This window comes from Aythya fuligula, chromosome 12 (genome assembly GCF_009819795.1).
Source record: "Aythya fuligula isolate bAytFul2 chromosome 12, bAytFul2.pri, whole genome shotgun sequence".
Lineage (NCBI taxonomy): Eukaryota > Metazoa > Chordata > Aves > Anseriformes > Anatidae > Aythya > Aythya fuligula.
Genome location: NC_045570.1, coordinates 18,917,461 through 18,931,579, shown reverse-complemented (window position 1 = coordinate 18,931,579; position 14,119 = coordinate 18,917,461). Strand labels below are relative to the sequence as shown.

At 67.2% G+C, this 14,119-nt stretch overlaps 1 protein-coding gene across 2 annotated transcripts in view; it reads left to right on the top strand.

The window, feature by feature from the left end:
* The window catches only part of GSE1 (Gse1 coiled-coil protein), a 92,617-nt gene that overhangs the window by 75,281 nt on the left and 3,217 nt on the right, over positions 1–14,119 (top strand). For both annotated transcript variants that reach the window (XM_032195961.1, XM_032195962.1), the window contains 8 exons: positions 5,629–5,847; positions 8,843–9,042; positions 10,100–10,284; positions 10,410–10,607; positions 10,818–11,009; positions 11,133–11,455; positions 11,849–12,173; positions 13,306–13,895. In XM_032195961.1, coding sequence (XP_032051852.1) covers positions 5,629–5,847; positions 8,843–9,042; positions 10,100–10,284; positions 10,410–10,607; positions 10,818–11,009; positions 11,133–11,455; positions 11,849–12,173; positions 13,306–13,895 — 2,232 coding nt within the window. The remainder of the gene's footprint in view (positions 1–5,628; positions 5,848–8,842; positions 9,043–10,099; positions 10,285–10,409; positions 10,608–10,817; positions 11,010–11,132; positions 11,456–11,848; positions 12,174–13,305; positions 13,896–14,119) is intronic.

The window sequence follows — 14,119 nt, the reverse complement described above, 5'->3', positions numbered from 1 at the left end:
GCCTTCATTACTTTGCTCGCTGCCGTTTGCCGGATCAATGAGCCATGGAGGAGAGATCGATGGAAGCCAGCGGGCTGATAGCACCGCGCCTGGGGGGCTCGCTGCTCCCTGGGGAGCCCCCCGCTCCTGGCCCCAGCCATCGGGGTGCTCCCGGCCCCGAGGGAGTCACCCAGACCCCTCTGTGGGTGCTGGGAAGGGACCTTCCCGTCCTGGCTGCTCCGGGATGGGGTTGTGGAGGGTGGCTGGACACGCTTGGGGACATTTTGGGGACACTTGGGGACACGGAGCGCGGCTGTGGGGACAGGCGCCGTCGTTTCGGCTCGTTAGGAAGCGGCTGCGTGCCAGGTGGCCGTGCCACGGGGAGGGGTTGGGGGGGTGGGAGGGAGGGCAGGAGCTGGGGCTCCGATCAATCAATTAATTAATTAATGGAGCGTGTCGTAGGTGCGGCGGCAGAGCTGTTTTAATGAGGGCTGATGGAAAATGCGCGGCGGCGCGGCGGGGAGCTGGCTGAAACGTGGCCGGGGAGGAGGGAGGGTGGTGGGTGGGTGGGGGAGAGGCGGTCCTGCTGCCTGTCCCCTGCTGGTGGAGGGGCCAAATCCTTCTTGGGTGCTGGGTTTGGAAACCCAGATTCCTCCCCCATGGCCAAGGAGCATCAAACGTGGTCCCTGTGGAGCTCAGCATCACGCCTCCACCACCCCGAGGCGCTCGTGCCACCCGGATCTGTCCCCATGGGAGCGCAGGGCTTGGCACGTCCTGTCCCCCCGGTGTCCCCCCGCTGTGTCCCCCCCCCCGGGGACAGGCTCTGGAGGGGGGCACGTGGAGGGGCCGGGTGCTCGCTGCTCGCCCAGGCTCTCGCCCAGGCTCTGGGCTGCTGCATTCAGCCGGGGCTTCACAAAGCGAGGCAATTAGCATGGAAAATGTATGCAAAGCAGCTGTTCCCCGGGCGAGGGGCGTGCAGCTGGATGCCGGCTCCAGATTGGGAGCAGAGGCGGTGAAAGGAGAGGAAGTATCGCTGCAGCCCGGGGTTAAGAGGCAGAGCAGGAGAACAAAAGCCAAAGCGGGCGCCCGGGGCCTTAACCCCTTCGCTGGCCGACCCCGGGGCTCCCCGTGGGGCTCCCTATGGGGCCGCGGCTGCAGCCGGCACCCAGAGGGACCCCCCCGTGGCACCTCCTGGCCATGGGGACCTCCTGGGGTGCCCCTGGGGACCTTTGGTGATGGTCCTGGGGACCTTCGGTGGTGGCCTTGGGGACCTTCAGTGGTGGCTCTGGGGACCTTCGGTGGTGGCATCACCCACCCTGCCCCACTGAGGTCCCTGCCCAGCCCGGGGGGGCTCAGCAAAGGGAAGGGGGGTGCCCGCAGGAGGGTGCTGGGTGGCTCCGGGTGCGGGTCCAGCCCCAGGGGGGGACACTTGCTCCTCGCTCGCTCAGCCTCCCGCTGCGCCGTGTGTTTTTTTATTATTATTATTATTTTCATTTTTTATTTTTTTTTTCCCCGCTCCATTTGCCAGGGGCTGGAGATGCTGCCTGATCGTATTTGGTAATAAATTATTAGTTCCACCGCTTGTGCACCCGGGAGCTGAAAATAGCTGCTTTTAAGCAGGCGGCTGGTGCAGGGCTGGGTTCAATGGCAATCTGCTCTGAAGGGCACTCCACGCTCATTAGGGGCCTTTCAAGGTGCCTCCGCCGTGCCGGCAGAGGGGGGGCTTCAACGAGGTGCTGAACCTGCCAGCACCACGGTTCCCGGCAGCCTCCTGCATTGGGGGGGGACAGGGACAGCGGGGACAGCAGCTGGGAGCTGGCAGTGGCACCTGGATGCCCTGCGATTGTCCCTGCAGTGTCCCTCCTTTGCGCCCCCCGCCAGCACCCCAAAATACCCAGGGTGCTCCCCATCCTCCTGCAGCCAGCCTCGTGGCCTCGGTGCCACCTCTCCTGTCCCTCTCTCGGTGGCAGCGAGGTGGCTGGGGGGGCTTTTGGAGCTCCAGGACCCTCCTGTGCCCATCGAGGCGAGGTGGCACAGGGGACACGGGTGGGGAAACCGATGGCAGGAGGCGAGGGTGCAGGAGGGGGGCGCGCACCACCGTGCGCCCCACGGGGCCGTGAGCCCTGCGGTGGCACTGGTGACACTGGTGGCACTGGTGTGTCACCAGTCACTCCAGCAGCTGCAGCCCGCTGCCTTCTAGTGGCTGCTGACACGGTGCCACCCTGCCCACACGTGTCCCCTTTCCCCACGTGTGTCCCCTCTGCCCACGCGTGCCACCCTACCCACGTGTGCCACCCCTCCCAGTGCGCCCTCAGCCTCGCAGGTGGCACCGGTGACCGTCCCCACTTGCTGTCAGTGGCACGAGTGAGCATCCCTTGTCCCCAGGGAAGGCTCTGGGTTTTGGGGTGCGGGATGGCCGGGGGGGGGGGATGTCCCCGCCACCTCCCCACCCCTCCGCCGCCGGCGCCGAGCGCCCGCGCGCCCCGTCCCGTCCCATCCCCGCCGCTCCCGCTGCCCGCGGCTGCTGCCACCGCCGTGTTTATTTGTCTCCGGCCCCAGCAGGCAGCCAGACTGGTTCTGCTCCCGCTGCTGGAGGAGCGCCCGGTGCCAAAAAACCCGCCAGCGTCATCGGGAGCAGATGGAGGGAGGATGGCACGCTCCCAGCGCGGGGACGCGCGAGCGCCGCGGGAAAGGGGTGCCGGGTCGCGGGGTGCCACCGTGTCCTGCCACGGGGGACAGCAGTGGCCTCGGCCATCCCCTGAGCCACGTCCCCATGTCCCCTGACGTCCTCGGGTCGTAGCAGGAAGGCAGTGAGCGTGCCCGAGGGCTGGCACCTCTTCCTGCGTCCCTATAGGGCTGGGGGCGGCATTGGGGCGCCCTGCCCTGTTTTGGGGTTCGGTCCCCACCCCGGTGATGCGGCTGGCGCCGGTGACGTGCCCCCCGGGTCTGGGACCTGTTTTTCAGCACGGGTTTGCCTGCCGGGAAGAGCAGCTGGAGGCAGGGGAGGGGAGGGAGGTGAGGGAGAGCTGCGGCGCGCCACCGAGCCGGGGGGCCCGGGAGAGGCCCCACCTCGTTGTGGGGTGGGGATGGGGACAGGGATGGGGACAGGGATGGGGACAGGGACAGCTCAGAGGCACCCAGAGTCCCAAATCCCTGTGCCTGGCCATCTCCCTGCCCGCCGTGCCTCAGTTTCCCCATGCAGGGCAGCTCTCCCAGGGGACAGCGCGGGGATGGGGACACCTGGACAGACAGACGCCACCTCTATCATGGGGGCAGGCTGAGCGGTGGCACTGCTCGGCCCCAGCCTGGGCAAAAAGGGATTTTATCACCAGGAAAGAGCAGCAGAGAGGGTTTGGAGCCCGGCCGTGGGGCAGGGATGCAGAATTTTCCCAGAATCAGCTGGGAAAAAGGCTGGCGAGCTCCCCGTGCGCATCCCGGGGTGCCGGGGGGGTCCCCACGGAGCTGGAGCTCGCGGCTCCCCCCGTGCAACCAACCCGTCCCGGCGATCCCTGGTGCTCCAGGGACGTCCCCGCTTCACGGGCGAGCGCCGAGCGTGCCGAATTTTGGGGAGGAGGTGGCTGGGGCCGCGGCCATCAGCTGAGCATCACATGCTGGTGCTGCACGCGCCGGGCGCTTGCAGGATGCTGCCATGTCCCTGGATGGGGTGGGGGGGCCACGGGAGGGTGGACAGAGCTTGGCACCGGGCCGGGGGGTGGCCAAAATTTCCCCCCCGCGCCACGGGGCTGTGATTAGAGAGAGCGTGGAGGTGGCAGGGCCGGGTCTGGTGGCTGCGAGGAGCCGGGGATGAAAGGGAGGAGTAATTACAGAGCCCGCAGCGGGAGGCAGGCGCAGCGCTGCTCAGCAAAGCATCTCCAGCCTTTATTGGGGCCGGGGGGGTCGGGCCGGGGGTTAATAGCTGCCGAGGAGCCCCACGGGCTGCTCGGGGGGCTGCAAACCCCCAGGATGGTGCCGGGCAAGGCACCCAGCACCCCGCTCTCCAAGGGGGGCGCACCCAAGCTCGACGGGGAGGTGGAAAGGGAGGGGGGGGTCCGGGGTTTTGAGGGGGGGGCTGCTCTGAAGCCCAGGGGTTTGCTTCCCAGCTGTTGGCGTAATGAATTTACATGAGCCCGGCGTGTCGACAAGGCTGCAGTCAATGGCTGAGAGCCCCGGAGTTAATAAATGCTGGGATAATGAGGGCAGAGGGGAGCGCGCGCCGCCGCGCCGGCCGCCTCTCCAGGGGCCGGGGGGGGGCAAAGATTAATCAGTGCCGAGTGGCGCTCGGCGCCCCCCCCGCCCTGGCCCCGTGGCCTCCTCTGCTCTGCCCCAGCCTCCCTGAGGCTGGCAGAGGGGACGTTTTGGTGGCCCTGGTGGCCCAAGGTGGCCGCGCTGAGCCCTTGGGGGCTCACGGGGTCCTTTCGCACCCCCCCCAGCGGGCACGGCCCCCCCTCCCTGCCTGCCCACCCGGGAGCGGGGCTAATTTTAGGCCGGCGTTAATGAAGCTGCTCATTTGGAAGTCTATTTTAAGGGCCCTGACATCAGCAGTTGCTGTTTTCGGAGGTGGAGAGCCCTGGAGCACGTGGCTGGGACAGGCACGGTGACGGGGGGGGGGAAAACGGGCACCCCAGTGGGGTGTGGGGTGCGCTGCGCCCTGACGGTACTGGGACCACCCCCCCCGGCCCTATAGAGCCACTGTGCTGCAGGGCGCAGCCACGGGGACCTGGGGGTGCGATGGTGAGGATGTGGGGTTGAACCAGGGGGCTTTGGGGGTGCAGGAGGGGGTTTTGGGGTGCTCGGGGGGCGCTGTGGTGAAGGTGCGATGGGGGGGATTTGGGGACGGAGTGGTGCAGATGGGGGCCACAGTGGGGAGCTGGGGGCAATGGTGGGGATTTGGGGGTGCAGTGATGGGATTTTGGGGTGCAGTGATGGGATTTTGGGGTGCAGCGGTCAGATTTTGGGGTGCAGGGTGACGATTTGAAGGTGCCGTGATGGTGATGGGGGGCGCGACATCACCCCGGGGGCGCGCAACCGGCGACCTGATGGCGCGGCGGCGGGGATTTGGGTTCGGTTCCAGCGGGCTCCAGCAGCATTACTGCGGGTTTCGGCAGCAGAGCACTACCCAGGGGGGCTCCCTCCTTCCCCAGCAGGGCGCTGCCATCCCCGTGCCCCCCCGGGGCGCCCCTTCTCTCCCTGCCGAGCCCCCCCCCGTGCCGTTATCCGCGCGCAGGCAGGGGCTGGCGGCTCAGCGGGGCCATGTGATGCTGGCGGCAGCTGGTGGCCCCGTGTCAGCTTGTTTGCTGCAGGCGAGCAGCCCGCCTGCTTTGTTAGATAAGCTGCCGCCCCGTAAGCACGCGGGGAGCTCAACGGGGCAAGGGGGGGGACACGGAGGGGGGCTCGCACCCACCCCCCGGGGGCTGCGTCCTATTGCATGAGCCCCGGGGGCGCTTTTTGGGGTGGGGGGTGAAGGGGGTGCGCGGGGATTTGGTGCGGATCCCGCTTTGGGGTGGGTTTGGGGTGGGTTTGGGGGGGCTGTTTTGGCTTTGATGCTAAGGGGAGGGGGCGCGGGGGGGTCCTGGTGCTGTCCCCATCCCCTCCCCGTTGTTGTCCCCGCTGCCCTCGGCACCGCTGACCCCGCGCGTCTCTCGTTGGCAGGCATGAGCCATGAGTCGAAGTCGCCTTCCCTAGGAATGCTGTCCACCGCCACCCGCACCACCGCCACCGTCAGCCCCCTCACCCCCTCGCCTCTCAACGGCTCCCTGGTCCCCAATGGCAGCCCGGCAGCCAGCAGCACTTTGTCCGTCCAGGCAGCACCTTCCTCCAGCTTCGCCGCCGCCCTCCGCAAGCTCGCCAAGCAAGCCGAGGAGCCCAGAGGTACGGACGGGGTCCTTGGGTTGGGGACTTGGGGACTGGCACACCCCATCAACCTCCTCCAGAGCCTTCCTCTGCGAGGACGCACGGGAACAACATTCGGGCCACCCCGGGGCGCAGCGGAGCCGCCGTTTCGCCCCAAATCCTCGTGCGCCACCGCCGCGTCGCCGTCACCACCCCGCGCCGCCCCGACCTCCCCTTCCTCCTGCTCTCCTCGCCATTTCCCGGCCTGATGTCTCCTCCTCGGCGCCGTGTCCCGAGGGGGCAGTTTAGAAATTCAATTCAGCCGGTGTGATCCGAGTGCCGGATCATTCCCTACCCCAGGAGGAAGGTTGGAGAGCACGCGGGGCGGAGGAGCGTGTCCTCGCCTCCCTCTCCCCTGCGCCCTCCCCACCGTGCTGCGCTGCGACGTCCTTTTTCCCAAGGCTCCTCTGATGTGTTCCTTCCCCAGCCTGATTTCCCTGCGAAATAACAACCCCGGGCACCAGCACGGAGAGGCACGTGTGGGAATGGAGATGCCCGGTGCCTTAACGGGAGCCCCGTGGCAGGGCATGGAGCAGGGAGGTGGTGGAGCACGGGGCCCTGTCCCCATCCCGTGGCACCCCGCAGCACCCCCAGGGCTCAGCCTCTGTCCCTCTCTGCGGGGTTTCAGCTCTCAAAGGGGTCGCCAGGGGGGGTTTGGAGGTGCCAGGGTACACGGGGTTTCTCCTAATGTTGCCCCCGGTGGGTCATTACCCAGCCCCTTTTTGCAAACACCATTTACCAGATCCGTGAAATGCCACGAAAAGCCAGAACCCGAAGCCTCGGGCACCAAACAGTCCCAGGAAGGACCTGGGGGTGTGTTTGTGGCTGGCTCCCCCCCCAAAAATGCACCCGGTCCCATTAATCCCAGGGCTCCAGGTCGCAGGGGGGCTCAGCTCCCCGCTGCCAGCTCCCCATCTGCTTCCCTCGGGGCGCTTGCACGGCTGTGGTTATTTTTTAATTTCTGGTTGTTTGACGATTTTGCCTTTTCCTCCCCCGTTCCCTCTCTCCTCACACCTGCAGCCGCTCTCCCTTCGCATCCTTCCCCAGCAACCTGCCCCAAAGCTGGCTCGGGGCCAGCAGCCGTGCCCAAATTGGCTCATCCCCGGGGGTTTCCGTGCGCGTGGGCTGCTGTGTGTGTGTCTGGGGAGCTGTTTCTCTCCGAGCCGTGGATTTTTCCCCCCTGGGAAGCCGCTCCTCATCCCATTTCCATCCCAGGAGGTGCGCACGGTGGCTGCCGTCCTGCTCCCCCCCTGGGCTGCACGGACACAGGGATCAGCCCCAGCGGGTCCACGTGGCTCTGCCATGCTCAGGGCATGCGTGGGGATTTTCTCATCCCAAAAAACTCCCAGGGTGCGAGGGGACCTGGCCGTGCCCTCCAGAGCAACCCACATCACCACGGGGCCGGGCACGTTGGTCCCATCAGAGGGATCAAAGCACAAAGGAACCCCAAAGCCACGGGGGCCGGCTGGGGCATCCTGCCTCGCCCCCTGCCCAGGTTTGCCTGCAGGGGATTTTTTTTCCCCCCTTTTTCTTTTTTTTTTCCCCCCTCCTCCTTCAGGGTCTCAGCTGTTAATTACATTTGCCTGTCAGCCCCGGCTGCTAATCTGCTATCGCCGAGCGGAAAGCGGGAGGTCAGAAAACAAAGGTGACACCATCACACTGTGCCTCTTGTCATCTCCAATCCAGATTAGTTTCATTGACTAACTCCTGGCTGAATACCGCCAGTTAATTATAACGATCACAAACCCTCCCGTTTAAAGCCACACAGCGAGAATTAAGGTTCTGAAGTAAGACTTTAGCTTCATTAATTGCCGGGCTCATTGTGATGGTATTGATTGTTAACGCTATCGCGTGGTGAGTAATGGCTTCCCAGCTCAGAGGGGATTAGGCTGCTAATTGTTGTTGGCCTTGCGCTGACAAGATAGACTTCAGTGGGTGTCAAATCCGTATCGCCTGCCTCCTTTGTCGCGGGCAGCCTTTCTCTCCCCGAGCCTCGCCGCTCTCCAAATGAAAGCGATTCGGAGCGAGGCGGGAATAAGTAATAAGGCGGCGTGGCCGGCAGCTCGGCCTGCCCCGCTGCTGGCCTTCCAGGTGCTGCCGTGGGTTTTCGGGGGCCAGCTGGGGTGCTGGGGGGGGCGAGCAGGCGGCTTGCACACCCGCGGGGCGAGCGGGCAGCTTGCACGCTCAGGGGAGCCGCCGTGCTGGCGGGGCGCGGAGCCAGCTCACGTGCGCACGGTGGCTTCGGCCACCCGTGGCTGGTCCCTGCCCGGGTGCCACAAAGCACATTTTGGCCCAAATTCCCCACCGGGGGGAGGCCACCAGCCTGCTGCAGCTGGGGCCGGTCCCATTTTGGGAGGATTTCGTGCTGGGGGGGGTTGCAGCAGAGCGCAGGGCGGCTCGCCGTGCCCTGGTTGGTGTGGGATTGGCACCGCTGCTCCTGCTCGGCGTTCCTCCCTGCGCTGCGCTCTCTGCTTTAATTCCTGTTTTTGGAGGGCTTCGTTTCTCCCTCCAGCATCCCCAGAGTGGGTGTGATTTCAAATACAGACGTCTCCTGCAAATAAAAGCCCAAGCTTTGCCCAAGGGTTACGGGGAGCGACCGGTTCATCCTCCTGCGTGCGCCCCCGGCTTGCGCTCAGCACCTTTCGGTGCCATCGCCTCGGTGGATGCTCGCCCTTGGCCCCGGGGGCTGGGCTGGATTTCCCGGTGTAATGAGCCGGGTTTCACCTTACTTTTCCCTGCGCCTCGTGGGGCAGCTGATGGCAGCTGAGTTTCCAGAGCGATGGGAATGAAACCCCAAGGAAAAACCGAGCGCCCCCATCACCACCAGAGCATGGGCGCAGCCACGGGGGGGTCCCCAGGGCAAATGGCTGGGGACATCCACTCCTCCTGCCCCACCTCTCACCCCTCCAGATGAAGAGGGTGGTTTCACTGCCTAACTTTGCCTTTTTCCCCCTTTTTTTTTCCCCTTCCCCAGGGTCCTCGATAAGCAGCGAGTCGTCCCCGGTCTCGTCGCCGGCCACCAACCACAGCTCGCCCGCCAGCACGCCCAAGCGCGGCCCCATGGGCCCCATCATCGTGCCCCCGGGGGGGCACAGCGTGCCCAGCACCCCCCCAGTCGTCACCATCGCCCCCACCAAGACGGTCAACGGGGTCTGGAGGAGCGAGGGCAGACAGGTACAGCCGGGCTGGGCGCACCGGGGGGGTGCCCGTCCCCAAAAATCACGGGGACGGCGACGGTTCCCATCCCGGTGCCACCCGGTGGTGTCCCCCTTTTGTCCCCTCTCCCCCCCCGCCACGTCCCCAGGCTGCCATCAGGAGAGGAAGGCAGCAGAGGCGGAGGGAAAAGAGCCGGGGGGGGGGGGGGGGGCAGAATACGACGATGCCGGGGACGCGCCGGCTAATTAAGAAGCATCGTTAGTGGTTCTCTCCTCTCCTCTCGCATGTTACGAGCAGATTCCCGGGGGGATTATGCCACTTGGAAAGACTAATTAAACCACAAAGCAGGGAGGCGGTGGGAGGGGAGAAAAGAGGAGGGGGGGGGAGGAACAAAACGAAATCCCCGGGGTGCGGGGTGCCTGGGTGCCGCCCGCCCCGCCGTGCCCCCCCCCCCCCCTCACCAAATCCCCTCGGCCTCCTCTTCCCGAGTGACCCCGGAGGAATCTGGGTTAACCGAGCGTGCTTTATTGTCTGGCAGAGCCGCGCTCGCAGCGTGACGCCCCGAGACGAGGGGGGGGAGGTAATTAGAGCAGAGCCTGGCGCGCACAATGAGCCCTGATGCGCTTGGCGGGGGCTGCCGGGGGGACGCCCTTTGTGCCGGCTGCGGTCACCTTGGGACCGTCCCCGATGGCCGGGGGGGGGCTGCACTGGGGCTCCTCCGGGAGGAGAGGAGATGAGGAAGGGTCTGGATCCCGCTGCCCCCGCCTTGTCCCCAAATTCCCAGCTCGCAGCCCCCGCCAAGGGTCCCCCTGGCGTCACCAAGGGTCCCCCCCGAGCTGGGGGTGTTGCGAGCAGGGGGTGCTGGAGAGCTCTGGGGAACAAAGCTGCCTCGAAATCCCTCTGCAGGTCCAACGTGTCCTGTCCCCGGCACCTGGTGTAGCCCCCCCAGCCCCCAGCCCACCCTATAACAGCACAGATGCTCCGTGGCTGCTCCCCACGACCTTCCCAGTGGGACCCCATCCCCTGCGGGGTCCCCACCGTCCCCTAATGCTCTCCCCCCTCCTTTCCCTTCCAGCAAGAAGCGGGCTCCCGAGGCAGCAGCAGCAGCAGCAGCCGCGAGCGCCTCATCTCCGAGCCCCCCCTGGCGCAGGAGAAGGCCGGGGGGGGCCCCTCAGTCCCCTCACACCTCCTGGGGACGCCCTACTCCTTCGGGCTGCCCCCCAGCTCCGTGGTGCAGGACTCCCGCTTCCCTCCTCTCAAGTGAGTCCGCGGGCGACGGGGATGGATGCGGGACGCGGCTTCCCCCCCCCCCAAGGTCGGGGTGCTCGGGGTGGGGGCCGCATCTCCCTGCTCCTCACCTTTCCGTCCTTTTTTCTCCCCGGCAGCCTGCAGCGCCCCGTCCACCACGTGGTGCCCCCCAGCGCCGTCACCGAGGACTACCTGCGCAGTTTTCGGCCCTACCACACCGCCGAGGAGCTCCGCATGTCCTCCCTGCCTCCCCTCGGCCTCGACCCGGCCACGGCGGCCGCCTACTACCACCCCAGCTACCTGACCCACCACCCCTTCCCGCACCCTGCCTTCAGGTGGGCATCTCATCCCATCCTAACCGGGGCGAAAAGGACGAGCACCGGTGTCCAAAGGGCTCGGACCCCCTCTCCGTGCCCCTCACGTGCCATAAAGCCCCCGTGCCACGAGTTCCAACCCTCCAGGATGGAATTTCTCCCCTTTATGGCCATTTTGGGGGGTTTCTGCACCCCGCTCAGCACCCCTTTTCCCCCTATTTCTCCCCACAGGATGGACGACTCGTACTGCCTGTCGGCGCTGCGCTCCCCCTTCTACCCGCTGCCGGCGCCGGGCTCGCTGCCCCCCCTGCACCCCTCGGCCATGCACCTGCACCTCTCGGGCGTGCGGTACCCCGCCGAGCTGTCGCACTCCTCGCTCTCGGCGCTGCAGTCGGAGCGCATCTCCAGCCTCGCCGCCGAGAGGTGAGCGGCCACGGGGGCGGCCACCGCGGCGGGGACGGCACGGGAACCCCCCGCCCCCTCCGGGGATGCTAACGGGCACCCGCGTGGGGCTGGGGGTGTTTTTTTTTTTGTTGTATTTTGCAGGCTGCAAATGGACGAGGAGCTGCGGCAGAGGGAGCGGGAGCGCGAGAGGGAGAGGGAGAAGGAGAGGGAGCGGGAAGCCGACCGGGAGCGGGAGAAGGAGCGCGAACGGGAGCGGGAGCGCGAGAAGGAGCTGGAGAGGGAGCGCGAGAAGGAGCGGGAGCGGGAGCTGGAGAGGCAGAGGGAGCGCGCCCGCGAGAAGGAGCTGAGCATGGTGAAAGCCATGGAGGGGCCCTTCCTGCCCATGGCCGAGCTGCACGGGCTGCGGGGACACCCGGCCGAGGAGCGGGGCAAGGCGGCGGAGCCGCTGGCGCCGGGCAGAGCAGGTAACAACCCCGCGGGTGGCGGCGGGGCCGGCCCCTCGTCCCTTTTTCCCTTCTCCAGATGGCAAAGCCGAGGGGGTCGGGGACCGTCTTGAGTGGCGGGGGCCAGCTCGGGCTGCGGGCTGGCTGTGCCGGCTGCCAGCTCGCCGTGCCAGCAGCCCAGCTGCCGCGGCGCGCTCAGCGGGGCCGCTGCGGAGCGCGGGGGCTGTTGGAGAGGCGCCGCGGGGTTTGTGCCGCCTGACTTCACCCCGGCACGCCAAGCAGCTGGGCTGGCAGCGGGTGGGCAGCCCCCCGCAGCTCCCGATACCTCGTACCTGTGGGGCTGCTCCCCAAAAAGCCAGGCGGGGTTTGGCGTGCGCCCTCCTGACACCCGGTTCCCGTTTGTGCCCCCCCCAGAGAAACTGAAGGACTCGGTGCTGCCCACGCCGAAGCCCATCCAGCACCCGCTGCACCCGCCGCCGGCCTCGCACCACCCCGTGCCCAGCCTCATCCCCAACCACAACGTGTTCCCCCTGCCCGGCAGCAGCGCGGCCACGGCGCTGCTCATCCACCGCACCAACGAGGAGGAGAAGTGGCTGGCGAGGCAGCGCCGCCTGCGCCAGGAGAAGGAGGACCGCCAGTCCCAGGTCTCCGAATTTCGGCAGCAGGTGCTGGAGCAGCACCTCGACATGGGGCGCACCCCGAGCCAGCCCGAGCCCGAGCACCGCCCGGAGAACCCCAGGTAGGGCCCCTGCTGTAAGCCCCGCGCAGGGCGGCGTCTCCAAATTCATTTCCACCCTCTCCGAGGACGCAGCTCGCCCTTTTCTGCAATCCCTGCTCCCGTTCAACATCCAGCGGGGGTTTTCCCCTTCCTGCTTCCTCTCCTCACACCGCGCGCCCCCCAGGAGCTGGCTCGGGCTCCCCGTTAGCTCGCCGAGACCCCACCTCTCTCCCAGCCGCCGGGCGAGCAGAAACAATTCCTTTTTCCCCGCTGCCAGCAGGTCCCCGCCGCGCGGTGCCAGCCGTGCCGGCTGCGCTGGCAGCTCCGGCCATCGCCGGTGCCCGACATCTGCGCGGCGGCAGGCGGCGAGCCCGGGAGGTGGCCGGGGGCCAGCGGCGAGCGGCCAGGTGCTGCCGAGGCGGCGGCACCGCTGATTGCAGCTCGCCCTCGAGCACAGCCCTCGCCCCCCAAGCTGCTCCCCCGCAGCGTGCCGATGCGAGGGGGGCACCCCCTGTTTCTCCTCCCGTCCCACCCCTCCCGGCTCGCTGCGGGTTTTCTCGCTCGGTCGCCGCGCGCTCCGGCACCGCAGGCTCCCGCGGGCGGCTCTGCTGCTGGCTGCCATTGTTATTTTTGGGTATCAAGGGGATTAGCGCGGCTAATCGAGTATAACAAGGAGCGGATTGAGGGGCTGCAGAATGGCAAGTGCCTGCTGCAGCCGCCCGGCCCTCTCCGGAGCGGGGAGGAGAGAGCAAGGTCACCCTGAGCACGGCAGCACGCGGGGACAGGCGGCCCCATCCCCATCCCCATTGCTATTTCCATCCTGTCCCCAAACCAGCACCCCGCACAGCCCCTCCAGGGCCTGCCGGTGCCCCCACAACCCATCCAAACAGCCCGGTGAGGAGGGACAGGGACCGATTTTGGCCAGGCTGCTTTTGGTCAGGGTGCCTCGTGCCGGGGCTCGGTGGAGCTGTGCCGCGGCTGCTGCTGTGATGCGCAAGGGGCCGGGGCGCTCGAGAGGAAAAGCGTTAAGCGCCCAGCTCTGGTGCATGAAATGTTCCTCCTGTTGGTCTGCTCCTTCCTGGGGGGTTAGGGATGGTTTTTCCGGGGTGTCCACCCCTCTCCTCACCTCTCCACCCCTCTCCTCTCCCCGCAGGTCAGGACCAAGCCGCCACGAGCCGAGCGTCCGGGAGCCGGGGCAGCACTTCGGCGGCCCACCGCCGCTCATCTCCCCCAAACCCCAGCACCACCCCATCACCACGTCCCTCTGGAACCCCGTCTCCCTGATGGAAAGCCCCCCGGACCCTCCCCGGCGCCTCCCCGAGCCCCACGCCCTCCACGGCCACCCGGCCCCCTTCGAGCCCAGCCGCCAGGGCATCCCGCTGGTGAAGGTGGAGCGGGTTTTCTGCCCCGAAAAGCTGGAGGACGGGGCGAGGAAAAGGGAGGCGCTGGAGAAATACCCCCCGCCACGGGAGCCCGGCGCCCCCGAGCACGGGGGCTTCGCCCACGCCCCCTTCCTGGCCGAGCTGGAGAAATCCACGCAGAGCATCCTCAGCCAGCAGAGACCCCCGTTAGCCCCGGCCGCCCCCTTCGGCGAGGCCGCCAAGCCCAGCTCGCCCTACAGAGCCCCCCCGCCCCGCGCCCAGGACCCCATGTACATCTACGACGAGTTCGTGCAGCAGCACCGCAGGCTGGTCAGCAAGCTCGACCTGGAGGAGCGCCGGCGGAGGGAGGCCCGTGAAAAAGGTGAACTGGGGGCTCGCAGAGCTCTGGGACCCCCCCTGGGGGTGCCCGGGGGTCCCCCGGGGTTGCCGGCAGCCCAGCCCGGTGGCCAACCCGGGGGCACGCGGTGTGACCCCTCCTGGGAGCCCAAATCAGAGCGGCTGGGTAAATCCTCCTCTGGAGACACGGCCAATTAATAAATGATGAACCGAGGCTAATCAGCTGCTTTAAATATTAATAGGGCCGGG